The 26437-nt window shown below is 49.3% G+C and overlaps 12 protein-coding genes across 12 annotated transcripts; 5 read left to right on the top strand and 7 right to left on the bottom strand.

Annotated features, from left to right (window-relative positions):
• Positions 1–4: 4 nt before the first annotated feature.
• Positions 5–2793, top strand: SEY1 (Dynamin-like GTPase that mediates homotypic ER fusion; the record flags this gene model as incomplete). The annotated part of the gene is made up of 3 exons (XM_064855792.1): positions 5–201; positions 266–2442; positions 2498–2793. The coding sequence occupies 3 exons, from the start codon at positions 5–7 to the stop codon at positions 2791–2793; spliced, it is 2670 nt and encodes an 889-aa protein (XP_064708452.1).
• Positions 2794–4382: 1589 nt separating this feature from the next.
• Positions 4383–6032, bottom strand: LTR84_012269 (uncharacterized protein; the record flags this gene model as incomplete). The annotated part of the gene is made up of 2 exons (XM_064855793.1): positions 4383–5708; positions 5766–6032. 2 exons carry the CDS (start codon positions 6030–6032, stop codon positions 4383–4385), a joined length of 1593 nt encoding a protein of 530 aa, XP_064708453.1.
• Positions 6033–8185: 2153 nt separating this feature from the next.
• LTR84_012270 (uncharacterized protein) lies at positions 8186–10538 on the top strand (the record flags this gene model as incomplete). The annotated part of the gene is made up of 3 exons (XM_064855794.1): positions 8186–8522; positions 8572–8974; positions 9038–10538. 3 exons carry the CDS (start codon positions 8186–8188, stop codon positions 10536–10538), a joined length of 2241 nt encoding a protein of 746 aa, XP_064708454.1.
• A 350-nt stretch (positions 10539–10888) lies between these two features.
• LTR84_012271 (uncharacterized protein) lies at positions 10889–12504 on the bottom strand (the record flags this gene model as incomplete). The annotated part of the gene is made up of 2 exons (XM_064855795.1): positions 10889–12056; positions 12113–12504. 2 exons carry the CDS (start codon positions 12502–12504, stop codon positions 10889–10891), a joined length of 1560 nt encoding a protein of 519 aa, XP_064708455.1.
• Positions 12505–13319: 815 nt separating this feature from the next.
• On the bottom strand, positions 13320–14042 carry LTR84_012272 (uncharacterized protein; the record flags this gene model as incomplete). The annotated part of the gene is made up of 1 exon (XM_064855796.1): positions 13320–14042. One exon carries the CDS (start codon positions 14040–14042, stop codon positions 13320–13322), a length of 723 nt encoding a protein of 240 aa, XP_064708456.1.
• A 737-nt stretch (positions 14043–14779) lies between these two features.
• LTR84_012273 (uncharacterized protein) lies at positions 14780–15268 on the bottom strand (the record flags this gene model as incomplete). Its single annotated transcript, XM_064855797.1, has 1 exon — positions 14780–15268. The coding sequence occupies one exon, from the start codon at positions 15266–15268 to the stop codon at positions 14780–14782; it is 489 nt and encodes a 162-aa protein (XP_064708457.1).
• An 890-nt stretch (positions 15269–16158) lies between these two features.
• On the top strand, positions 16159–18014 carry LTR84_012274 (uncharacterized protein; the record flags this gene model as incomplete). The annotated part of the gene is made up of 3 exons (XM_064855798.1): positions 16159–17083; positions 17181–17615; positions 17671–18014. The coding sequence occupies 3 exons, from the start codon at positions 16159–16161 to the stop codon at positions 18012–18014; spliced, it is 1704 nt and encodes a 567-aa protein (XP_064708458.1).
• A 162-nt stretch (positions 18015–18176) lies between these two features.
• LTR84_012275 (uncharacterized protein) lies at positions 18177–19628 on the top strand (the record flags this gene model as incomplete). The annotated part of the gene is made up of 1 exon (XM_064855799.1): positions 18177–19628. One exon carries the CDS (start codon positions 18177–18179, stop codon positions 19626–19628), a length of 1452 nt encoding a protein of 483 aa, XP_064708459.1.
• A 597-nt stretch (positions 19629–20225) lies between these two features.
• Positions 20226–21354, bottom strand: LTR84_012276 (uncharacterized protein; the record flags this gene model as incomplete). Its single annotated transcript, XM_064855800.1, has 2 exons — positions 20226–21293; positions 21346–21354. 2 exons carry the CDS (start codon positions 21352–21354, stop codon positions 20226–20228), a joined length of 1077 nt encoding a protein of 358 aa, XP_064708460.1.
• Positions 21355–22231: 877 nt separating this feature from the next.
• On the bottom strand, positions 22232–23776 carry LTR84_012277 (uncharacterized protein; the record flags this gene model as incomplete). The annotated part of the gene is made up of 1 exon (XM_064855801.1): positions 22232–23776. The coding sequence occupies one exon, from the start codon at positions 23774–23776 to the stop codon at positions 22232–22234; it is 1545 nt and encodes a 514-aa protein (XP_064708461.1).
• A 366-nt stretch (positions 23777–24142) lies between these two features.
• UBC7 (Ubiquitin-conjugating enzyme E2 7) lies at positions 24143–24700 on the top strand (the record flags this gene model as incomplete). The annotated part of the gene is made up of 2 exons (XM_064855802.1): positions 24143–24389; positions 24447–24700. 2 exons carry the CDS (start codon positions 24143–24145, stop codon positions 24698–24700), a joined length of 501 nt encoding a protein of 166 aa, XP_064708462.1.
• A 1-nt stretch (position 24701) lies between these two features.
• On the bottom strand, positions 24702–26097 carry LTR84_012279 (uncharacterized protein; the record flags this gene model as incomplete). The annotated part of the gene is made up of 5 exons (XM_064855803.1): positions 24702–25202; positions 25376–25516; positions 25566–25674; positions 25728–25794; positions 25839–26097. 5 exons carry the CDS (start codon positions 26095–26097, stop codon positions 24702–24704), a joined length of 1077 nt encoding a protein of 358 aa, XP_064708463.1.
• Between the last annotated feature and the right edge of the window lie 340 nt (positions 26098–26437).

Raw genomic sequence — 26437 nt, forward strand, 5'->3', positions numbered from 1 at the left:
CGTCATGGCCAACTCAACACTCTCCCCACCACAGTCGCTAGACTCCTCGAACTCCACGTCTCAGAGGCCCATACCTGCAAATCGGGCTTATACTGCGCCAGACAAGATGTCTGTTAATGGCCACTTTGCCTCCGTCGGTCAAAATGGCGACAGCAACTTCGAGAACGGGGTCCAGGTCGTGGACGAGGACAAAGATTTCAAGTATGTCTCCTGCGCAAATTAACCACGACGGAAGTCAACACCTTTATTGACCATGCACTCACAGTCCCAATCTCGCCAAGTACTTGCAGCACACCGGTGTATCACATGCAGGATTTAATTACCATACGATTTCTGTCTTCGGGTCCCAGTCCACCGGCAAGTCCACCCTATTGAATGCGCTCTTCAATACCGACTTCAGCGTTATGTCGGAAGCCGAAAGGCGTCAGACAACCAAGGGAATATGGTTGTCAAAGAACAAGTCTTCATCCACCTCCATGGCGGATAATATCCTGGTCATGGATGTCGAAGGAACAGATGGTCGCGAAAGAGGAGAAGATCAAGACTTTGAGCGAAAGAGTTCCCTGTTCGCTTTAGCCACAAGCGAAGTCTTAATGGTCAATATTTGGGAACATCAGGTCGGTTTGTACCAAGGTGCAAATATGGGACTACTCAAGACTGTGTTCGAAGTCAATCTACAACTCTTTCTCAAGGACAGGAAGTCCATGTCCAGGAGTTTACTCTACTTCGTCATCCGAGATTTCCTAGGGACTACCCCACTACAGAATCTGCGAAATACTTTAATGCAGGACCTAAGTAGGATCTGGACCAGTCTTTCAAAACCACCAGGATTGGAGAAGAGCAGCATTGATGACTACTTCGATTTTGCTTTTACCGCCTTGCCCCATAAGCTCTACCAGCCAGATCAATTCAAGGCAGAGGTTGTTAAGATGGCTACGCGGTTCAAAGACGGCCATCGAGATCGCAGAAGGGACGCCTTACTTGGCGAATTTGAGGGCGGTATATTCCTTCCAGAATACCACAGAAGAATACCGGCAGATGGGTTTTCGCATTATGCTGAAGGTATTTGGGATCAAATTGTCAACAACAAAGACCTTGACTTGCCGACCCAGCAAGAACTTCTCGCCCAATTTCGTTGTGACGAGATTATGCGGGAGGTTGTGGTGGCCTTCGACGCTGCCATCACCCCCATTGAGACCAAGCAAGCAGATGCTACCCGAAGTGGCCGACCCGAAGTCATTAAAGGTCTGGGAGCGGCGATGAAAGCTGCAAGATTGGACACCATCAAGAATTTCGAGACCGAAGCAAGCAGATATCACAAGGCTGTGTACCAGCGGAAACGGGTCGAATTGGAAGGCAAGATTGATACCAGACTGAAAGCGCTTTACAGTGGTCAATTATCAGCAGCGCACAAGGATGGGGTTCAACACTTCTCCGACGCTGTTAGCAGCGCGGTAAAATCTGGACAGAAGAAGGGTGCTTCATATGATTTTGCTGAGATCGTCAAGGAGCAGAAGAAACTGGCTTTGCAGAAATTCGACACCGCCGCCAAGGAGGCCACCCTTGAAGGTCTACCATGGTCCAACTACAAACAAGAGCTCACTCTTTACCAAAAAGATCTTGACAAGATCTCTGGTCAGCTACGACGTGACGAGATGCGTCGTTTGGCTACTAGGGTGGAGAGATGGGTGAGGAGCAAGTTGAACGACAGCATAGGTCTGGAGTTTAATGCACTTGGCTCAGGCCGAGGCGGGTCTGGTGCTCCGGAGAACGGAGAAAAGCCTACTGAGCAAGGCATCTGGGACCGAATCTGGGTCCTCTTTACCGAAACCGTACAAGAGGCTGAACGAAGATTTGCTGATCGAGCAGCTTCCTTTGACGCAAGTGCCGAAGAGGTTGAAGTTGGTGTTTGGCGACTGAGAAGGAAATCCTGGGGTGTCTTGCGGTCGAAGATTGACGAGGAAATGATGGAAGGCAACCTCTTGCTGAAATTACGAGAAAACTTCGAAGACAAATTTCGATATGACGAGGCTGGCGTTCCTAGGATATGGCGACCCACGGACGATATCGAAGGAATTTACACCAAGGCGAGAGAGAGCACATTGACTTTGATCCCATTACTGGCTCGCTTCAGAAACTCTCAGTCAGGCAATCCTCCACCACTTGACCGATGGATCGGTCCGGTACCCGAAGCCGCCACTCCTGCGGATGAAGAAGATCTAACACCAATCGGTGGTGTTGACGAGGAAGAGGGAGTCTCCCTGGAAGAGGAAACTACGATGCTTAATGAAGCCAAACGCCAGGATCTCACAGTCCGATTCAAGAAGGCTGCGGATGGTGTCTATGTCGAAGCCAAGCGTAGCGCGATTGGTGGCATGACCCAAGTCCCGCTTTATTTCTACGGTTTGCTCCTCGCCTTGGGGTGGAACGAGATCGTGGCTGGTAAGTACTTTCTGTTCCCACACTCCCACCAAACTTGGACTGACACACCATCTAGTCCTCCGAAATCCAGTGTACTTCATTTTCTTGATCCTCCTTGCAGTTGCAGGCTACGTCACATTTACATTGAACTTATGGGGTCCAATGCTAAAAATGGCAAATGCTGCTTCTGCTCAGGCGCTCGAGGAAGGGAAGAAACGTCTTCGCGATTTCCTCGACGAGTCACCAACTGCACGCCAAGCTTTGGCTGCAGCAGGTGGAGACGAGTATGAATTGACCAGGCGATCACCCTCTTCAAGGTCGCAAAAGTTGAAAACCGACGGTGCTGAAGATGATGATGTCGACGATATTTAGCGACTCAACGAACAACATAAGTGTGGTTCATGCGGTTAATGATTGTTAGACATTCGCATGATGAGGTTGGGGTATGCCCTATCCTTTCTAACGCAACGGCTATAAAGAACGTTTCAACGACTGAGATGAATGCATATACGACAAAGCCCGTCAATCGATAGGATGTTCGCCTTTTGCTGGCATCACACATTCGCAGTTGAGTGCCCAGTTCAGGATCTGGACAACAAACAGGATAGAATCTTCATTCTTGCATATCATTATACCTATTCTGAACAATGCCTGCAACCTCCATTGTCTTATTCGTTGCTGAACTTTGCATGGTCTTTTGCCTGCCATCCTAGATCATTCCCATCTTGACCCCAAGTCAAATGTACCATCTTCACAATTGCATTCCCAGTGAGTTTTCCATTGTTCATTGATGGGATCCATCCAGCAGAGCATCATTTCGCGAGGGTGTTTTCATGCGGCCCGGTCTTCTTTTTTTGTGTTGTCTTGCACGCCGTTCTTTCTCGCTTCTTGATATTGACACTTCCTTGTGCCCGGACCGTTCAATGAAAGGTTCCCATATTGAGTCTTTCTGTTTAAGGTTGCTATCTGTGATTCTAATCTCCCATCTGCCTGCGCATGTTCTTCCCTCGTCATCCTCATCCTAATCTTGCTCGCCGCAAAACATCAACACACTCTAGCACTGAACTCTCAGAAGTCGGACAGCAAGCAGGTAACTTGTTCTGCAACTCAATACCAAAAAGAGTCTCAGCCCATCTATTAGACGGAAAACGCCACACTAAGCTCCACACCATCAACACGCCATTCCATCGCGGTCCATCAATATGGCGATATGCAAGCCATCCAGAAGACCCAGAGGATCGTCACCAACAACCCTCCGAGCACAACTTCGCCACAGAATCCGCCGTAAACATTACACCCACATCACGCTACAATCACGACTTCTTCCCCTGTACAAATCCATCCCATACCAGCTGCTCCTCTTCCACGACCCGAACTCGCCGGACTCAAATACGCAGCGCCGGTCGAATCTCCAAGAAGCAGCACGTAGTGGGGCAAAGACCCAACAAACCCCAGCGCTCTTCCTGCCTTGTCCGCCCCCGCGAGCCGCGCACCTGCAGTGGGCGAGCTGGGTCAATCTACGCGGAATCGTGTCACGGGTGCTTGCGGATGCGGAGGCTTGTGTGCGCTTGTGGCAGGGCATGAGTCTTGTGGAGAGTCAAGCGTGGATGCGAGGGAGAAGGGGTGGGAGTGTGGATGAGCGCATTGCACGCGTGGCTTTTTCGAGATGTGGCTTGCTGGGTACCCATGGGGTTGGTGTGAGGGTCCTGGGTGGGGAAGAGGGCAGGGTGAATGTTCGCAAGAGGAGTTTTGAGGATACTGAGGATCATGAAGGGGATTGGGGTTGGAAAGGGAGGAGACGGCGGTCTTGAGTTCAGGTTTAAGATTGATGGCTGTGTTTGTATGTATGGCTGTCTCTATTTACTCCTCCTGGGGTTGATTACTCTCCTGGATATCTGCTCGGCAGGAGTCTGGGTTTGAGATCATCGTACTGCGACTTGCTGATAAGCGCGATACACGGCCTAAAGCGTGTAACGGAACTGGGGGTTCTTCCTATCAGTCAAGTCATCCTCATAAGCGTGCTCGAACCCTTCCGGGGTGCCGGCCTTGTCACGTTTACGGTTCTCCCACACACAGACAAAACGATAGACAATCGCCAAACCGGCAGTGATTGCAGACGTTATCACCACGGCTTGGAAGCCAGGTGCATAAGCTGGGGCGTCTTCAGGCTTGAAGAGGAGAGGACCGACAAAATTTCCTGTTAGTTTTCGAGTCAGTTTGGCTTTCAAGTTAACGATCAACACAGGAGGCCTACCAAGACAGTAGCCAATGAAGAGGATAGACGAAGAGAGCGATCGCTTCGTATAGCCTGCCGTATTGGCGATTTGCATGCCCATTAACACAGCATAAGCGCCACCAAAGCTGGCTAGGATAAAAACACCGAATAAGAGACCCCCTTTGGCGCTGCGAGGTAGTAGCCAGAGCAAGAGGGCTGCAATGACTGTTCCCATTTCGCAGATGACGACTAGGTATGAGCGCATATTGGGATATTTGTAGGCGATGTAAGGTGCCAGTAGTTCAATAGTGCCGATGATGAATCCTGCGGGCATGACCAGCAATAATGAGTTGAGGGTGTTATACCCGAAGCCAGAGATGATGATAGGCGCGAATGTTGAAACAGGTCCATTGGCAATCATCATGAGAAATGCCATTGCGAAGACGATCCAGAATTTTAGGTCGGTCATGAGATCCCAGACTTGCTCTTTCTTGAAGTGCGTATTCCTAACGCCGGAGTTGTTCACTCTTAGTCTAGCGACCGCAATGTAGCGTTCTCGTTCGCTTTTGAAGATTTTCGTTCGTACTGGATCCGGGGGCATGAAGAAATAGATGACGGATGACCAGAGGATGGTTAATATGCCCGCGACGATGTACATATAACGCCAGGGGGATAACGCTCCCGTGATATGGCCGAGACCGTAGTTGATAAGTGGAGCGATGATTGATACATATCCTGTGCAACAATACCACGCGCCCATGCGCAGGGCCTGCTCGTTTTTCTTGTAGAATTGACCAACGACGAGCATGAACATTGGGCTAATGCCAGATTCTAGGAAGCCCAACATGAAGCGTTGAGCGTAGAGACCCTGCCAATTCGTGCATGCTGTAGTGCAAATGAGACAAATGCCCCAAAGACACACAATCCCTGATGCCACTTTTTCGATGGGGTATTTCTGGGCCATCCAAATGGCAGGGTATGCTCCGACAATGAAGCCGAGGTAGAATATAGCTGATGACATTGAGTAACGATTTCCCGTTAGTTGCAAGTCAGTGCGAAGTCCGAATAATGCCTGCGAATGGTCCAGTCAGTCATCACCATCGGTGTTTGTTGTATCTCATGTGCCTACCGCTTGTGAAATCATTGCTTTATCATAGTATTGCAACCCATAAGTGGCACAGAGGATTGGCAACAACCTCTTGTCTATTGTTCTCTGGACACGCTTTTCTTCCTTCTCGTCCCATGTTTCTTCGCCAGAGTATGTGGCGAGCACTTTCATTGCTTCATCGTTGTGGACGGTGTCAATAGTAAGGGTCTTCTTCAGATCTGTCCCTTCAGTGGCGGAAGTAGTGGGATGCTCCTCACGTACTTCCTGAGGTTTCTCTGTATCTGCCATGATGAAGCTTGCTCGGCGCAATGAAGAGCCTGTTTTCGAACTGAATCAATCTTTTTCGATCGAGATGTTTCGCCTGTTGTTCTTACCATTTCCAAACTTCTGTTCTCGAGGGCATCGTCCATCTTATCAAGTTCCATCTGTCGGTTACAGCTCGGCTCACAGATCATTATGCCAAGGGTTCTTTGCGTATAAAACCGAGGGTTTTCCTCTTTGATCTGTGCCAGGCATTGGCATATATGCGGGGAAAGGAGGCCAAGGCTGAAGGCGTTGCGGAGGTGGATGTGATACGTCGGTACCCCGGACCTCGATCTTGGCCACTAGAAGTAAGATGAACAAGCGAACAAAACCGATAGAAGTCCATCCTTCGGTATTGCACGAAAGGGAGAGAAGCTTGCGGCCGTACACGAGAACATAGCTTGATCTGACCAGACCAGATATTTCTTTCACGAGGCTAAGGCCGTATCTGTTAGCAGATACAAAAGGACAGCTGAAACACCTGAGATCTCGGCCAGGAACGGCTTCAAGTTGAAGCTTGCTCACTGTGATAAGAGTATACTGCTTCTCGGAGACAGAGTTCGGGCGATGATGCTGGATTTTTGAGATTCTTCCTCGGAAGCATGCTCGATGCGGTTATTGCAGTACTCAACAGGGCGGTTATGTTCGTCTGCGCCAAGGGCGGGATGGAATATGAGGGGAAGACAAACATTGCGCAGTGTCATATCACCAGAACTCGGCAGTGAGTTCTCAGGTCCAAGCTGTCATGCTCAACTCTCCGCACTCGATTGCACCCCTAAGTCTGGTCCTCGGTGCGATCTAGGAGGTGTAGGAAGTTGGTGGTCCGTTATTGGCCAGGCATCTGTGCGTCTAGTTGGGCTACTGGTATCCATGGCTGCAATGCTATCTGTCTTCGGTTCAGGAACTTGAACATCAAGCAAGGTGTCTGAGAGCTCTTTAGTTGGTGATTCTGCTAGTCCTTCCAGTAGAATCTGCTGGCATGTGTTCAATATTTCGCCGAGGAGTTGCTCGAATACCAGGCCCTGCTCTAGATGTGTTGAGGGATGAATGTGGTTCTCAGTGAACCGGTAGTGGCCGGTTCAGAGTCCAACTTGCTCTCCTGCTACTCACCTGCCAACATTGGCCGATCGATTGAAACTTGTTCTCGGTTTGCTGGGATTCTTTGATCAAGGACTTCATGACGTCCCTCCAACCCTTTTAATGAGCTGATGGTTGGCGGAGTACTTCTGACTCAAGCACGACTGGCATTGTAGAAGTACTCAGGTCTTCGTAAGCTACCTCTCTGGATATGTCAGTTTCTCTTGTACTTCTTAATTACAGTAATCATGTTCGAAGGGTAGAATCTCCCGACGGACCGAGGCCGGGTATGGAGATCTGTGGCGTTAAATACTGTACCTTTTGGGGGCAGTTTGGTAGCTGGTAGGTTTGGCAAGTAAGCCCTAGGCCTCTAGCTGAGATTTGGTGCCTGGAAGCGACCCCTTGGCGTTTGCTTGTGCCTAAATGTTGAACCATCGCCCCATCCAGTGCTTGGGAAGTTTGGATGTCCCCGAGATTTGACTCCAGTTGTGTCTATTTGCAGTAAGTACTGTAATACCATCCATCTGTGTAGCCCCAGATTGGAGGATTCTTTGGAGGCATTGCCGTGGATCATTCAACAGTGTCACAACAAGCGGCAAAGGGCCCAGCTCGCCCGTTGTCGCCTCGTTTAACCCATGTTGCTTGACACAGTATGGAGCATCGAAATTCCTTCACGGCCTTCGTCTGGGCTATCATCCCTTGGCTTGTCGGGGTGTCGGGCTCGGCTCAAGCTTGCCAGACCCAACTCAATGATAGACAAGCACTGGGGCAGCTGAGCTAAGCCAAAGTCAAGCATCACTGGCGTCTCCCAACGTTGCTGCAGTGGGACAATCAGCAAGCGAGCCTATCGACTTACCTGATCATGCCTTTTATTTAGGTAGTATTCGTTCTGTTCGACTTTTTTTCGTTCGACTCACATGTCAACCGATTTTCATCGTCTGAACGGGTAAAGATGCCGACTCAAGTCATACTTCCCTAGGTAACCACTGATTGATGGAGCTTGAGGTCTGTGGCAGACTTTAGAACAAGAAAGCCCTATTGATCCTCAATCGGCAAGTGCGATGGAACTGGGACGGTACCTGACTGTTCGCCGCCGGCAAGTTACTCAAAAGCACCATGGCGAGCATTCTCACGAAAATCACCTGGAACGGAAGCGTCTTCCTCTTATCGAGTCACCTGTTAACGATCAGCTCTACGACGTCCTAGATTCGGATGGAACTCCCAATTTGGAGAAACTGAGGTCCCGTGCCAGTGTTTTACCAGCCATATCATCCACCGATGGTCCCATTCTCTACAAAACTCGTCATGAAGCAAGCACGATCGAGCTGTTTTACGACTTATTCTTCGTAGCTAACCTTGCAACGTTTACTGCTGCACATAATCACAGCGATGCGGAATGTGAGCATATCATTCAATGAGAGAACGCTCCGCTGACAAAGATCGACAGCCGTTGCAGCCTATCTAGGCTTTTTCACACTACTGTGGTTTACCTGGCTTAACACAACTTTATACGACGTTCGTTTCGCCACCGATTCAATCATTGAGCGCGCATTCAAGTTCGTCCATTTCGGGGTCATGACTGCCTTCGTCTTTTGTGGTCCCATCTTCGATCTCTACGACGACAAGTCAGATGCACGGACGTACAAAAAGTTCGCCGTCACAATGGCCATCTCGCATGCTGTAACGACGATGCAGTACCTCATCGTACTGATACAGAGTCGTCGATATCGAACAGCAGTTCTTCCAGTTGCCTTAACCACTCTGGTCAACGCACTCGCGGCGATTGGGTTTGGTGTAACAGCAACTATGCTACCAATCGATGATATTGCATGGCACAGTTTGGTCATTTGGTAAGGCTTCCTGAAGATTGACCCTGAAACCATTTGTCTTCCGCACCCCTAACACAACAATAGGTACACCTTAAAGGTACTCTCGGGTGTCTTGACGGTTCTAATATCTGTCTTCTTCCGCGTCATATCCTTCAAACACGCCCATCTAACTGAACGTTTGTCTCTGCTAACGCTGATTGTGACGGGTGAAGGAATAATTGGTCTTTCAAAGTCACTATCAACCATCACGAAAGCTAATAAATCAACTAGCGCCAACGATATAGGCTCTGTGATCGCTGCGGTATTACTTCTTTACCTCATCTGGATGCTATACTTTGATCAATTGGACGAAGAAGGCAAGATGGGGACTATTCGTCAACAAATATGGGCTCTTCTGCATTTTCCACTTCATTCTGCCATCGTGCTCATGGTTGAAGGAAACACGAGCCTTATTCCGTGGAGTTCTGCGGTGCAAGGGCTTAACTTGGTTTGGTCCGTCCGACCGGGTCCTGAGGATGCCCCAAGCACTTCATTTGCTAACAATTCCGCCTTTGTAACTTATCTCAATGACTCCATGTGGAAAATATCGGATCATTTCAAGTCATACAAATTGGCGGAGGAGTATGACTGGACTTTGAACCTCACTTCCATCATCAACATAGCCGACGATACAACATTCAACGGTGGTGTCTACACGTCAGAGATCGCACCTATCGTTGATGAAATGTTCGACTATGCAGAAAACTTCGTTTTCAAGGCACACGATGCCAGCATGTCCAAAATGATCAAAGTATCGACAACTAAGGCATCATCCTCAGCCGCTCACGACTCCTTGGCCTCGATGTACGAAATTTACGACGTCGTGACGCTCTACTTCTATATTGGGGCTGGCACCACACTGCTCCTTTTGAGCGCCATGTACTGGTTTGGTAAACCTCATCACACGCGGTCCGAGGCAGGTGGTCCCATTGTGCGTGTCATCGTTGGATCGCTCCTCATCGGATCAGGTTGTCTAGGGGTTTTTGTCGACACCGGTACAACAGGGTATAAATTTCAACAGAGCACGCTGTTGATACCAGTTGTTGCGATCGCATACCTGGTAGTCATCATAATTGACACAGTGTTCACCTTCTTCTCTGAACATCCCGACACAGGCGCTATCATTTTCCATCGCGGAAGCCGACCAAAACGCCGCGATCATCAGTCAATGGGACCCTCACCAGGGGCAGATCCTGACTCCGACAGAGCTCGCATGATCCCACTTGACAGCATGTCTGGCTCCACTGCAAATCTCCCTGACTACGATGACGACTCTCCACATGACCAACGCTACTCAAACAAGCCATCCCCAATGCTCGCAGCTGAAGCGTCTGAACTCAAGGTCAGAGATTTCGCACAACCTGAGCCCACCTCTATCTCAACATTATCATCGCCATTCTTGTCACCAGCCAATCAAGATTCACGAATATCGCGGTTCAAATCTCTCAAGGCCCCGGCAGCATACACATCCTTGAGCGACGACGATTATGATGATTACGATCGTCGACAGATGGATCGCTATGATCGGCCTCAGCGACCACTTTAGATCGTGTGGCATGTGGCTTTTGGATATCACTCAGTGAGATTGTCTGCGGACAATCGTTTTGAATATTTTGAGCGCGAAGTACACGGGGCTCTCGGGATCTTCTACTACCTATTTCATGACAACGATGTAACGAATTTCCTCTTGGCGAATTTCTGCGTCGGGAACATCAATACTGTAGCTTTGCGAAAAACAAGCGGGTAGTTGCTACAAATAACCATATACACGACGGGGAAAACTTATTGATAAATCTGCACAAAAACGAAATATCCTCTGACGCCTTGCTTGAAAGTCCAATCTCCCTATGAGACCGATTAGAGAGGAAATGCTCATCTCATGTACACCGCTGAGTCTCAGACCACAATGGCCACGGAGCTTCTCCTTCTCCGCTTCCGATCAACAAGTAAAGGCGTGACCTCATCAGCAAGATCTCTAATCTCCTCGACCGCACCAGCCTCGTCATCCTTCACGTCCTGTCCAAACGCGATCGACATCTCCTTCCCCAGAGCGACACCCCGCGTCTCGGGAACACAGGCCCAGCAAAAAACGAAGCCCAGGACTGTGCATGCACCAAAGACGGTGAATGTCAGTGTTCCAATCGATGCTAGCAAGATCGGCGTGACGGCAGCAATGATAATTTGGCATGCCCATTGCGTACATGTGGTTATCGCGCAGCATTTGGCATTCAGGTGGGAGGGGAAGATCTCGCTGCAGACGTTCCATGCGATCGGTCCGCTTGAGAGGCCGAAGAAATACGCAAATATGTAGACGCTGGCCACGGCAGATGCTCCTCTTATCGTTAGATGCGCCGAGTGCCCGGGGTCTGTAGATTCGGGTTCCGGTGCAGCGCAGTAGCCCAGGATGAACATGCAAATGGCGCAAATGGCTGTGCCGCTGAGCAGCCAGAATCTGTTTGTGGAGACGCGTACGCAGTAGAACATATATGAGAAGGCCGAGATGAGTTTCACGGCGCCGAATATCCCTGTCAGGAAAAGCGCCCCGGAGACGGACTTGGCGATGCTGAGGAAGACAACTGGCGCGAAATAGTTTAGTGCATTCATCCCGGTGGCATTCTGGGTGATAAACAGGCCAATTCCGACCAGGAGTCTCTTTCGCACAGGATTCGTCAGTGCAGCACGAGTGAAAGACACGGGTTGTAGAGCTTGTCTTCGTTTGGCAGCCAGGCCGGAGTCGTAAATCTCCCTGGCTTCCCGAGTGACGAGGGAATCGCCATATGGTCGACCTCGTAGCCAGGCTAGAGTCTGCTCGACTTCAAATATAGTTCTTTTCCCCGCAATGTAGTGCGGGCTTTCTGGTATGAAAAATGTACCAAGAAGCAGCACCAATCCTGGTATCAGTTGGATCGCCACGGGTATCTGCCACTGTAGGTCAAACGCGTTCTCGATCACGGCGTTTGCAGCATACGCAGCCCAAAATCCAACGAGGGCAGTGGCCTGAATAACGACTTGATAACCAGACATCAACATCCCCCTATCTGCTGGTGATGAGATTTCAGAGATGCTGTAGGGTTCAATTAGTACTACGTCGTGTGGGGTGGCGAATCATTAGGTACTTACTATACGGGAGACACCAAAGTCCCAGCGCCGACACCAAATCCATTCAATAACCTCCCCAATTCAAAGAGCCCGATCGACGACCCAGCATTAATCGTTTGAAGCACAGCTCCCAGCAGGTAAAGGGCAGCACAAAATACCAGACACGGTTTGCGACCATAGCGCGAGCATATTGGAATACCCGTCGGCACGCCGAAGAAAGCACCTACGATCCATGAGGAAACAATGACGGACTGCGCACGAGCCAGATCATGCGTAGAAGCAGTGTCGAGATGGAAATGTCGGAGGAAGGAAGGAAGGACAAGTACACCACCGACGAATCCAACCGAGTAGCCGAATGTTGCCCCAGTCTGAAGTGCCACGGCCGCGGCGAACCAGAGGTTCTTCTTCGACATTGTGAGATCTGGGCGTTCAGTAATCTTGTAAGGCTATAGTTGGAAGAGGATGGCATGGAACATATGAAGGCGGACACAAAGCACATACATAAAGGAGAAGTGGCAGAGGAAGCTTCACAATAATCTACGCTCCGGCAGACAGATCGGGCACCATCGCGAGTGACGGCCACGATGAAGGATATCGCGCATCACATTGTCGGGCAATGAAGCGGCGAACATCGCCGAGGATTGCATGGTCTCGACCCGTCGTGCTCGCCAAATGTTGGGGAAATCCGGGGGATGATCGAAAGTCTGGGTTGAGGGTTAAAGAAAGCGAGGACATTGACAGGGGGAGCTTGCATTGGAGAGACAACGTCGGCTAAAACCTTTTCCGCCCGGAAGAACACTTTTCTCCGAGAAACAGTTCCTAAATTCTGGCATCTGCAGCCTTTGCAACTTTGGGGGCTAGGAGCATTCAGGGTGTGTCTATGGCTTGTATGATCGACCAGACATCTAATGCCTTTGTTCCTAAAGTACGGAGAAGACCAGGACATCTACGTGATCGAAATGTCCCAACCCAAAGCACCCTTGCGTACCCGTTCCATGATTTGAGACTCGATGGCAAGGCTGTGTACAGGCTTGGCAAGGCTGGCGCCCCTTTGTTGAACCCCAAGGGACGAATTCGACGTACCCTGCTACGTGCCTACTGCCAAGTAGCTTAGCGTAGTACTCGGACAATCAGCTGTAAATCCTGCGAGTGGCCTTCAAAATCTTAGCTCCACAGCTGAATTCTGTGCTCACTCGATCTGAGCTGCAGTTCCACCAGCATCGACAATCTAAGCCCCTGGACCACCCAAACAATTCTCGAAACCCTTCCAGTCCTCATCAGTGCTCAACTTGCCAACCAACCAAGCATCAGCCCAGGCCTCAATACTGTCTAGCGTCCGTGTAACACATTGCTGCTCGACAGTTGGCTCCTCATCTTTCTTCGCCATTAGAAATCGATTCTTCCTAACACATGCTACTATTGGGACCGCCGGATTGACTCTGCTGTTCACATCTCCAGAGTTTCCCTGTCCGCGAGTCACTTCAGCAGAGACCTTGTTTCGCATGCTCCTTGTCATCATAGATGATCCAGCAGTGTTATCCACCTCTTTTGCATTTCCTTTCGCATTTTTGTTTCCTGTGCCGCTTGATTGATGCTGATCGCGACCGGCACGCTTTCTGAGGTTATCAATCAGCTCAATCGCCACAATAGTCACATCACGCAAGGCCCAGGAGACTCTGATATTTGAGTTATTCTTGCTGGGTCCGTAGAAGAAAACTGCCTCTCTCCTACGAATCCGAATCGCAAGCTCACGGTACCACAAGTCCTCGGCGTGTTTGGAACTGACATGACCGTCTTGAAGTACTTCAATGCACTTAAGTGCATGAGCAAGGATCAGGTTGTCGGCGATGACGTTGCGCGGATATCTTGCGTCGATACGGCGATATGAGATGCTGTGGCGCAAGATCTGCAAGAGCTGGTCGTTGGTCTTGCTTCGGAGGTTGCGAGACATAATTGAGCCCTAACTTACTGACCGTCGGTAATGTATGAGTTTCAAAGGTCAGAGTGAGAACCCGTTGGCGATAGGGAAAAGCAAAAGTGGAAGAGAGGTAAACATGAACGGCAGTAATTTATTTATCATACTCTTGGTGAATGATCACGCAGACCAAGAGGCAGTGCCAACAGTGAAGATTTTAGTGTGAGTCGCGCGGCTCGCTGTGGCTGTGGTACAACGTGAAGCGTTAGTTCTCAGACAGGCTTGTTGTCTATCTTGTCGACTTTTAGACAAAGGAAACGCAGAAGAGCAATCAGCAGGAGTAAAAAGAAAAGAGATCATTTTATTGTTTGACTATCATTGTTTATAAGGCAAAGTTTGTGTCTGGTGCTCGTCGAAGTCACGATGTGGCATGGATCACTTTCTTCTACAAATCCTCGATCGCATGTTTCCAGACCTAGATTTGGACTTTCAGTGTAGGATGAATAAAAAGGCTGAGGGTCTAGTAAGCCCATATGCCCTTTGAGCTTCATAGCCTACGATCTGTTCGATCAATCACGCAAATAGCCGCCTCACCTTTGTAGCATATGAACTTCAATAACAACGAATATACTTGCGTACCTTATTTGAGCTCTTTTCGTGGTTATTCCCGTGAGCGGCGGTCGACAAATTAAAGCATTGCTGAGGCAGTCCTCTCGCTCACTGAGCCCTTTGGTCTCAGTCTCAGTAATTGGAGGTGTGGCCTTTCACTGAACTTATTTAGCACGATTGTCAGTCGTTGCAGCTTCAGGTTCACCACGATCTGGACCAGCCGCGACTTCCTTCACTTTAATATTTTTTTTTGTGACAAATTCATCTTGTATACTCAGTTTTTCCGCAGGACCATCCTCAGCCTTACCTTTTGCATTGCGCTCGATGAAGTAATCGATCAGCTCAATGGCAGATTGGTTCACATATCGTCTATAATCGGGACGTTCACGCCGAGCGTTCGGGCTTCGCCATGGAACAGTTGGTTCCTTTCTTCTGAGCTTTGCCACGATCTCGCGATATGTGAGTTTCTCTGCATTGTAAGAAGTGATATGGCCATCACACAAGAGCTCGATATATTTCAAGGCGTGGGCCAGCACCATATCCGCAGCCCTGGTACAACGCACACGCCTTGCGGAGATGCGTTTGAAGTCAATTTTGGATTTGAGAATCTTGATGAGATCTACAGTGCTCTTGTTAGTCAGATTGTCAGCCATGCTCCCGATGTAGCTGAGAATGGTTAGCGAGTTCCCAAACAAGGTGCTTGTCGCAATACAAAACGTAGTGTGGGATGTTCTTCGCCGAGAGATGGCTTGGAAGATAGTTCTTGACGATGAATCTGAATGCGTCCTCCTGCGAAATGGTAGTGGTGTTGTGATGTGCTGAAAATTACCCAAGCTAAGCCATGGATTTTTAAGACTTGAATACATGGTATCTCCTACTTTTATTCTGCCCCTGAGATCTCAAGATACAATGCAAATGAGAGGGGCTCAAAAGAACAGACACTTTGAGGGACAATGCGAATCAACTTGCCCATCCCTTTGAAAGGACACCAAGAGACACAATGAACTGATGCCCCATGGTACCAGAGCAATGACGTACCCATCAAGGTACTTTATCTCCAAAACGTTGACGCTTCGGTTCGATCCGCTCTGCCGCTGAAACTAACCATATACAGTTAGCTTTATCCAACCCACTTTAGACGTATCCGCTCAAAACCCCTCTGGTGTTCTTCATCTGATGTACAGAAGACCACTCTTCACAAGCGTCTACACTCGTCGTCCCCAGATGGACGAAACTGATGCAATATGCTAGACATCTTCCAGTGAGGCTCGACCACCATAACTGGGCTGGTCTCGACCTCCTTCAGTATCATTTCAGCCGCACTGCACCATAGTCCACAGTGTCCGCCTTCCGTACGCTTCTTTGTTCTCTTGCATCCGATGAGCCACTGACTATCGTCCGTCATTCATCGATAAGACGCAGAAGATGTCTCGGCTGTCCCTTTAATTCGCTGCCTGAAGCATCGCCATCATCTCCAGCCCCTGGGCGAGAACACATCAGTACAACGCTATGCCACTCTGACCACACCATCGCTGAAGGTCAAATGACATTCGGCTACGACGATTACAATGTCGCCATAATATGTCCTTTAGAGGTAGAGATGTCGGCCATGCGATATATGCTTGACGAGGAACATGTGAGGCTGCCAGGGAAAGACAATGATCATAACAGATATATCCTTGGAAAGTTGGGAAAACACAATGTCGCAATTGGTTATTTACCCCAAGGATCACAGGGAATTGGGGCTGCAGCAATCGTTGCCACGGACATGAGACGAACATTCACATCTATTCAGCTACGCTTGCTGGTAGGCATCGGGGGAGGTACTCCCAGCCCGAAGAACGACATTTACCTTGGCGATGTGGTGGTGGGTATGCCGGATGATATTCACGGAGGTGTAGTACAGTATGATCTCGGAAAACAGACAGTGGATGGTTTCAAACGCCAAGGGTTCTTATGTCCTCCACCGGTTGCTTGGAGAACAGCCGTGGTGGAAATGCAGTCCGACTATACAGCCAAGTCGAACAAGATTTCCGAATTCATATTACAAATGCTAGAAACGTACCCCAAACTGCGAAAATATTCTCGGCCGGCGCCAGAGCTAGATGTTCTATTCCCCCCTGACATTGAACATCGTCAAGGCGAGTCAACATGCGATGACTGCGGCAAGGACAAGGCTATTTCTCGTCGAGGCGTGACTGATCCTCAAATATTTTATGGAACGATCGCATCCGGAGATAGCGTCATCAAAAATGCATACGAAAGAGATGCGCTCAGCACTGCCTCCGGAGGCGCCCTGTGCTTTGAAATGGAGGCTGCAGGACTGAGTAACGAACTTCCCTGTGTGGTAATTCGAGGTATTTGTGATTATGCTGATTCTCACAAGAATGATGTGTGGCATCCTTATGCTGCGGCGGCCGCCGCGGCGTGCGCGAAGGAACTCCTCACCTGTATAGACCTGGCTCCCGGTATGTCAATTTTGTCATAGACCTCCTGAGATGCATACATGATGATTAAATGCCTGGCATCAGTCTCTTCTTGTCAAGTACTTACCTATTACTGCAGTACCAACTGTTCCTACACTGAAATCCTACTATCTTGTCCCGAGACAGCAAGCGACGAACTTCTTTGGTCGCGAAGAAGAGCTTGTGCAGATCAGTTCCTTCTTTAACAAGGAAACAGAAACCTCACGAATTTTAGTTCTCCACGCGATGGGAGGGCAGGGCAAAACTCAGATTGCTCTTAAGTATTGCCACCGAGCACGTAAAAAGTATCGGGGCATATTCTGGATCAACAGCAGTTTGGCCTCTTCAGCTGCGCAATCTCTTGTCACCATCGCCCATTCTCTCGACGCGTCTGCAGTGGCTGGTTTAAGTAATGAAGCAAAGGCTGATTTTGTTCGGCATACCCTCGAACGATGGGATGGTCTCTGGTTGATGGTGCTTGATAATTGTGATAATCCGACATACTTTGAAGACGTAGAGCATTTCATTCCACAGGGTATTACCTCTTGGAACTACCTTGACAGTAGTATATATGATGCTGACTTTCTTAGGTGGCAAAGGCAATGTTCTTTTCACTAGCCGGCATCAAGGGCTACGTGAGTTGGGACATCTCATCGAGATTCCGCCAATGCCCAATGACCCTGGAGTCGCTCTTCTTCTGCATCGGTATCGCAACATCAATACGAGCCAGTACCAGTTACAGGCAACTCCAATAGTGAAGCGTCTAGGTGGTCTGGCCTTAGCTCTCGATCAAGCTTCGGCTTACCTTGAGTATAAGGGAATACCCATTGGCAATTTGAGTGATTTTCTCGAACAGTACGAGGATAATCGGAAGAAAGTTCTTCAGCACACCGCAGAACACTTTTGGAGATATACCAAGATCAATGACGCCTAAGATCGTGAGACTGCGGTTAGTGCATTTACGACGTGGGAAATGTCGTTTCGGCAAATGAAGAATGATTGGGACGAGCCTCAGTGTGTGGAACATTTTATGACTTTAGCAGCCTTTCTAGGGCCTGTCAGTGTCACCGAATCGCTCTTCAAATACCACTGGGAAATGAGTCAGCCACCACCAGATTGGGCGAGGCTCTTCACGGTGTCGCCCGACTCGGAGACAGAGAGTTTGACAAGCGACCAGGATGGAGAGGAGTCGAGGATCGAAAGAGACGAAAACTGGGCCGCTGATATATCACGTAGCATGCAAGAGGCTCATCTGGAGGACCCTTCGAAAACTTGGGACACGGAACGATTCTGGCAACTCATTCGCAAGGCCCACCAAATGTCATTGCTACATGACATTCTCCCTGCAGCAGATTCTGAAGGAGCGACCTTCCTGCTTCACCCACTCATCCGTGACTGGCTGCAACTCCGGCTACGCGCTAAACAGCGTCGTAGATATTCTCACGAAGTCGTCCACACGCTCTGCAGCTCTATCCGGACTTGTGAAAACATGCGCACGGATCCTAGAACCAAACAGTTGCTGCTCCAGCACATGGACGCTGCTCAGTTGAACATAAGAGAATTCTTCAACGGACATCTTTTGGGTCAAGAGAGAGAGACCTCTGACAGTGCTGTCCAGTTCGCGAGCTTCTATTTTGAGCAAGGTCGGTTTGAAGCCAGTTTGAATTTATATCGTGAACTTATAGAGACAACGACAAGACTGATGGGCAGGGAGCACCCAGACACACTGACTACGATGAACAACTTCGCCATGGTACTGGGGGAACAAGGCAAGTATAATGAGGCGAAACCGATAATCCAGGAAGTTTTGTATGTTCGTCAGAAGGTATGGGGCGCAGAGCATCCAGATACCCTAATTAGCATGAACAACCTCTCCTACATCTTGAGAAAAGGCCAAAGCAAATATAGCGAGGTTGAGCGAATACGTCGAGATGTTTTGAAGATGAGGGAGAAGATACTGACAAAGGAACATCCTAGCACATTAGAGAGCATGAATAACCTCGGAACGGTACTACTGCGTCGAGGCAAGTATGATGAAGCGGAACAGATGCTCAGAGAAGCCTACGAAGCCATGGATAAATTGCAGGGGGCCGAGCATCCAGGAACATTAGGAAGCATGATCAACCTTGCTCGACTATACAGAGATCAGGGGAGGTACGTAGAAGCTGAGAGAATCGGTCGGCGTGTGGTGGAAGCCATGGAAAGGGTACAAGGCAAGGAGCATCCAGACACCTTGAAGAGCGTGGGTACCCTTGCAGAAACGCTGAGGCGTCAGGGTAAATACGATGAAGCGGAGCAGATGAGCCAGGAGGTTCTGGAAGTGAGTGGCAGAGTGCTGGGCAAAGAGCACCCCTCCACGTTGAAGCGTATGAGCCGGCTCGCTTTGGTCTTCAAGTGTCAAGGTCGTGATGACGATGCCCTGGCACTCATGCTCAGTTGCCTGGAACTGAAGAAGGTGATCCTCGGGCCTGTGCATCCAGCAACTCAATTCTCATCTGAACAAGTTGCAGCGTGGATGGTCCCACGGAGCGAAAACGGGACCGTCTAAACACTCTACCGCGCTCGATCCCCTCAAGATTCGACCTCTCCTAAAACTCCTCAATAGCAAATAGACTTGGGTTGCTCAAGGCGTTCCGTTATGTAGGATACTCGCATCGTGAGTATGACGGGCCAGAGACACCCACACCACAGATGCTGGGAGTTATTCCTGCTTCAAAAGGACTTCCCACTGGCAAAGAACGGGACTCCATGCGTGTGTAGTTCGGTGTTTTTACTTTAAGATCTCAACGTTCATTTGAGAAAGTAGAAAGGTAAAGCTGGTTTTGCAGATAACTATTCATGCAGGTGTTGATGATTGGGCAGGCTAGATAACGACAGTTCTATTGTGGGATCAACACCATTAAGGAATACAGGCAAGACTATTGAAGGAAGAGATTCGGGGAGTAAACGAATATATTCCTGATAACTGACAGGGCTGAAAACCCCAGTTTTTGGCCTTGGTCGCCAAAAGATCAAACAATTTCATCACACATCAAAAACAGCCCACAACGTGCCCTGTCTTCCAACTCTTTGGCCTCAGTGATTAATGAACTTGTAGACTCAGCTGTATCACTTTTCCTTTTCCTGCCCCTTCTTGAAGATAGATTCAATCATGGTTGAGCCAACAAGTATGCTCCGCCGAATACCAACCAAGCAGACGATTTCCAATATCGCTAGAATAACATTCCATGGCTCCATTTTGAGCGAGATCAGCACCATCAGTGAAGCTGGAGAATCCTGAGTTATACGTCCTGGCAGCACGATAGAATGCCTGCGCTTCTTCTGCTGGACCCAACCCTGGAACGAAGCTGGCCGAGTTGATAGCCTTGACCAAGTTGTTATCGCCTCCGTGGACACCATCCAAAATCATCTTGTAAATCTCATTTTGGGGGCATGGAGAGACTTCCACACCATCGTTGCAGGAACCTGCTCCATTGGACGTCTGCATCACGCCGGGGTTCCGGATTTCATTTGATGGGGTTGTGGTCGCGACTCTGACACAACCATTCGATTCTTGCAAGACGACGGCAAGTACGAACCGAGGATCGATCAGAAATTCAGCCGATATGGTCAGTATGGCATCCTTCAGGTCCTTTGTTTCCTGCTCCGAGTTGCTCTGGACACCACCAACACAGGTCCGTCCCAGACCCGGCTCCACATGATTCCACATCGCGTTGAAAGATACCCATTGCGACTTCGCAGGCCAATTTGAGTGCAATGAGCCATCACCCTGGAAGGTTGAGTAGACATCTTGTAATGGAGCACCTTCATCTTGATCAAGGTTGTGCACTGCTAGAGCCTCGATGACTTGGATATCATTCGGGTTGGGCGTCCAAGGAGGTGGGCCTGGCAGACCGCCGTTGCATGGTCCGGGGATGTTCAAGGCTTGCCCAACCAATATGTTGTCCCAATCTTGCACGGAGGGATTTGCTTTCTTCAATTCTTCGAAAGTGATATCATGACTCGTGGCAATGTTCCATGCAGTGTCGCCTGGCCGAACTATGTATGTTTCTCCAGGCGCCGATGACAACGGATCAGGTTCAGGGTGGAGGAGGGACAAGATGTCGCGTTGATTGTAATGAGCGACAGTCGCGCCAGAAAAGGGCATAGGCTTCGCCGCAATGAATGACGGCATACCAGCTAAGCCAAGGAACAACAGGGTGCGTGGTATACTCTGCGCATAATGGTCAGTAAGTCGCTTGCGATAGCCCTCGAGAACTTATTACCTTAAGCATTGTTTCTCGGTAAGTATTATTGACGAGGGCATGCAATGTTGGTCGCGCTGTGTTATTGTTGTGGTGGGGAGTTTTGCGATATCGAGCTCAACAGTCTGATATAAGTACGCTTGCCTTGGGAGTGCCATTGACACCTTCCTACCTCTTCGATGACAAAATCCTCCCAGCTAAAAGTGGTTCCCTCAATGTGATAGAACGAAGCTGATGGAGGTTGACCAGAAGCACAACGCTGACCATGAGAAGGCATATGCTTACATTATAGTGCCACCACTGTTGTGTGGCAGGACGGTGCCCTTCTAAATCGACTGTTCACACATGATATTGAAGGTCCTGGATGCAAAACATCGTCTCTAGGGTGTGCCATTCTGCTTCTTCAATAGACAACAGGACTCTGACCAGTTGACACACATGGCGCGGAATCACTGATGAGACCTTTCGTTCTCAATGGTCTAGACTCTTCACTCCCTCCTTCTCAACATCGGGTGTAACGTTGAGCAGGAGTTGAGAATTTGCATTCTGTTTGAAAACAACGGTGGAGAAATTCGCTATGGCTGTCCAAGTAGCATGAGTATTCCTGGCATTCCAGAAATACTCTTTCATACTGCCACAGAATCATTACTTGTCGATGCTGACCATCGGTGAGTGACAGAGATTCTGCTCAGGATCGTTGACCCAGGCAGGGGAGTGGTTAGTCTCCTGTTCCTATTCCACTGACTCAACCTGGGTCCGACTGGACACACCGGGCACGTCGCTGCCGGAGTCAGCGTGCACTATCTCACGGAAAAGATTGAAGCTGATATCGAAACAGAACGTGAGGGACTAAACTTACAGGAATTGGGGTATAGCTACATCTATTCTAGTCTAGGGTATCGACTGTTCATTCAAACTCCTTGTCGACCTCTTCATAGTGATCAAAGAAACCCTTGTACAGCTTGACTCCCAAGCCAGGGTCGAGGGATCCAGTAGTTGCGCGGATGGAATGCATGCTCAATTGGGGAATACCGCAGTCAATCGCACGGCAGCCTAGCTGAGACGAGGTCATTGGACCAATGGTTCCTCCACTTCGGGAATCGTTTCGTATTTGGAAAACCTGGAGGGTACTACCACTCTTCTCTGCAATGCGTGAAAGTAGCGCGGTCGAGGCAGAGTCAGTAGTCATGTGTCCATTGGGATCAGCCGACACTGCAATACCGACATTCAATCGTGGTGAATGGTTCTCAAGATAAGCACCCAGGAAATTGGGGTTGACGGCATGAATTACGTCTGATGATACTAAGAAGGTATTGGCGAGGGTCTGGCTGATAAGGTTGGGACCACTGTAGTCAGAGACAGATTCGACAATTCTTTCAATGACACTGGACATAAAATTGCTTCTAGCACCTTGGCGGAGGTAGCTGCCAATCTCTTCGTCATCAAAGCATCCGACCATTTTGACAATTCCTGGAGAGGCATCGTCCGAAGAAGCCAAAAGTGCCTCGATGGCAGCAAAACAGCATAATTTGTCGTCAATTCTCCCGGCGAAGATGAATTCTTTGTCAAGTCCGCCAAGCTGCGCGGGCTGGATATCGAATAGTTCAAGTTCCCAGTTGACTATTGAGGTGTATTCTTGTACACCTAGTTCGCCAGCTATTGCTTTGACCAATCTCTCGGGCTGTTTGGCAACAAATGTACCAGCCGGCAGATTGAGTGATGCGTCCTTCTTGCCAGTGAGATCGGAGTTATCCAAGCCAACGATTGGCACCATATTTGTTTCTAAATTGAAAGGGCCTTGGGAAGCAGCGCCAAAATGAGGCGCCAAAGTCGGAATCCTTGCGATAGGCCAGTCAAGTTTGACCAATCTCTCAGTCACTTTCCCATCCTTTCCCTTGACAAGAACCTTACCGCCGATACCCAGATCGCGGTCCCACCATGTAAAGTTCATTCCACCGGCATAGGGAGCAACTCCAAGTTGGACGTAGCCGGCCTTTGTCGAAAGCTTGGGGACTGGCTTGACCCTTGCAGTCAAGGCATCGATGTGTCCAGCGACTATGCCGAGGCCATTTCCAGGTTTGTAGTCCTTGCCCACAGCAAATGAGATAAAAGCACTGCCGTTTCGTTTGGTGTAGTATTTACCGCCAGGCTTTATCTTCCATAATGTCCGTTCGGAGAGATATTCGTAGCCAGCTGCCTTCAATTGCGAGGTGAAAGCATCAACTGCGTGGAATACTGTTGGATTGTTTGTCATGAAATCAATATAGGGTTTCGTATATTTCTCGGGGGAGAAGGATGACTCAGGAGCAGGCGAGGTTGCTGAACAGGAGGAGGCTGGTGACTGAAGGGGATACGCAGTATGCTGAACCATTCTATCGTAGCCTCTAGCGACATGCAGCGGCATATCTTCATGTATAGAGGTGAAGAAGCCGGAGGAAGTTTTCCTGACCATGATGAGTGAGCAAGAAAGATGATGATTGAGTGATAGGGATATTAAACTGCCTATGCCGGTATGTGCGCGTGTAGAAAAGGTAGGTATGGGAAGAGGGTGCTGGAAGATGATGCAGCATTCGAGATAAGATGGTCACGAATGGTGCAATTCCCCATGTCACTGAGTGCCTGAACGGGTTAGTCAGGAACGCGGCATGGCAACCGGAACGGACCCGGATAATCTCTTGTAAAAGCAGCGGCGCCTCCATCTCCAATTCCAACTCCAACTCCAAGTCACCACTTCTACAATCATCCCACTTCAGATTCCATCGTCACCTCAACCATCCCAATTACGCACTTAGACAGCACGACATACAATATTGCCGAAATGAGCGGAGGTGTGGCATCTAAGCGTCTGTTCTCGGAATACAAGGCTCTCCTGACCAACCCGCCTGATGGGATCACCGCCGGCCCTGTCAGCGAAGATGACCTATTCGTCTGGGAGGCTTTGATTCAAGGCCCGGAAGGCACTCCCTTCGAAGGTGGCATCTTCCCGGCCGAGCTCAAATTCCCTAAAGATTATCCGCTCAATCCTCCCAAGATGAAGTTCTTGGGTGAGATTTGGCATCCTAATGGTACATTCAATTTCACTATCCGTTATGAACCCGACTGACACGTCATGTTTGTGATAGTCTACGCTAATGGCGAAGTATGCATATCCATCCTCCACCCACCAGGTGATGATCCGAATCATTATGAAAGCGCCTCCGAGAGATGGTCTCCCATTCAGAGTGTTGAAAAGATCCTCATCTCAGTCATGTCCATGCTTGCCGAGCCCAACGACGAAAGTCCCGCCAATGTCGAAGCAGCCAAGATGTGGCGAGATAGACGGCCCGAGTTTGAAAAGAGGGTCAGAGAAGGCGTGAGGCGGTCTTTGGGACTCTAAATTAGAAAGACTCCACATACTCAGGTCGTATTTGGACATCTTCCAAGCGGACTGAAAGCGTTCGGGTCAACCAACCGTACAAGCCACCCACCATTTCATCCACTATCTGTATTTCAGCCTTGCGATTCAGCCAAAGCATTCTCTGAAGCTCAAGATGGCAGCCGCTTAGCATTGGCAAAGAACGCCCGTCTTCATCTCTCCACTCCTCGCTGTTCAACATGGAAACCGCGACCGTCCTGTCCCGTGTCGACATTGGTAGACACAAGTTCTCGGCCTCGGGTATCGTCACAAGGTCTTCCGACTTGAGTCCAATCCATTCCAATTCGGGGAGAATGCAAGCCTGTTCCTGCGCCATGGCTTTGGACCCGTATAGATAACATTTCAAGATTCTTATGCCGTCGGGGTCATTATCGAACAATCCGAAGACTTTTGCATGGGGTTGACAATGATCTACCAAGGCCCGCAAGAACCGACGTGTTGTCAGATCGGGATACCCTTTGGCCTGGGTATCTTGTCAATTGTGGTACATGTAGGAGAAAGTGGATGGCTCACTGTTACGAGCACTCCAGGACCAATGATTGGGTGGTGGTGGAACGATCTTTCTACCAGGGTATTCAACACTGCCTTTCCGAATGGTCAGCATGGGTAGTGGAAATCATCGTCCTTGTGACCAACCTCCTTTTCAATGACAAGAACCCAGTTGATGGTTTCCAAATCGTCAGATGCAATGAGGTCACAGCCGTCGTGGATGATTGCGATTTCATCTGGAGCGTTGCTTGGCCGCAACCCAGCAACAAGGCCTTTTGGACTTGCAGTCTAGAGATGGAAATGAGATCCAAACCTTTCCCAATGATAGGATACTTACAACGTTCAGATCACGTCTCGTGACACCACAAGTATGTGCAATATCATCGACATAGCGATCGACCGTGGCCTGTTGCTTGAAGAGCGCTGGGTCGTGATAGAAGATGTCCCTAGATAATTGAGTATGAAGGCACAGATCACGCACTCCATGAAAGTTCTTTACCTCTTTGTGACAACAACACCCTGGTTGATAGCTGTATGAATCTCGCTCAGGATTCGAGCCAAGCATGCTGCTGCAGGTCAGTCTGTCCACAGCTGCATATGGTCGACCAACCGAATCTCCACGCCTCGTCTTTATTCTTGCCTGGGAAATTGTAGACCACTTCTGTGTCTTGGATGTGCCATTTGAGTCGCATGGAGTCTTCGTGATCATGATACGGAGTGATGCTGGTGATGCGTCTCAACACGATGGCTACTTTCTGACATTCATCGCTCTGGATGTCTTGGATGATCTGGTTGAATGTGGCTTCGATGTAAGTAAGCACTTGCTGGTTAGCAGGGGAATAAGGCGGAGCAACGTCCTGCAGGGACATTTTCAATCAGCGGATATGTTGCTTCGTGACTTCGTCAATTACTCGAGAACGAAAACCCCAACTGCCATATACAGTTTGATCTTAGTGGGTGATATGTTGTTGGACGGGAACAGTCCACTTGGAGTACATACCGACGCACTAGGCTCAGATCTAATTTAAACAACGTCGTCTAGTAACTACCTAGGTAGAGCATCATCATTGATACACTCGTCATTTACACATTCCTTCTGCCCCTTCATTACTCATTACCGCCTGTGGTCTCAGTTAATGCGATCCGCCGCCCACGGTTGCCGAAAATGCGACTGGACTGGCGAGAGATCTCCCATTACAACATCACGAC

This window comes from Exophiala bonariae (genome assembly GCF_035927105.1).
Source record: "Exophiala bonariae strain CCFEE 5792 chromosome Unknown scaffold_7, whole genome shotgun sequence".
Classification (NCBI taxonomy): Eukaryota; Fungi; Ascomycota; class Eurotiomycetes; order Chaetothyriales; family Herpotrichiellaceae; genus Exophiala; species Exophiala bonariae.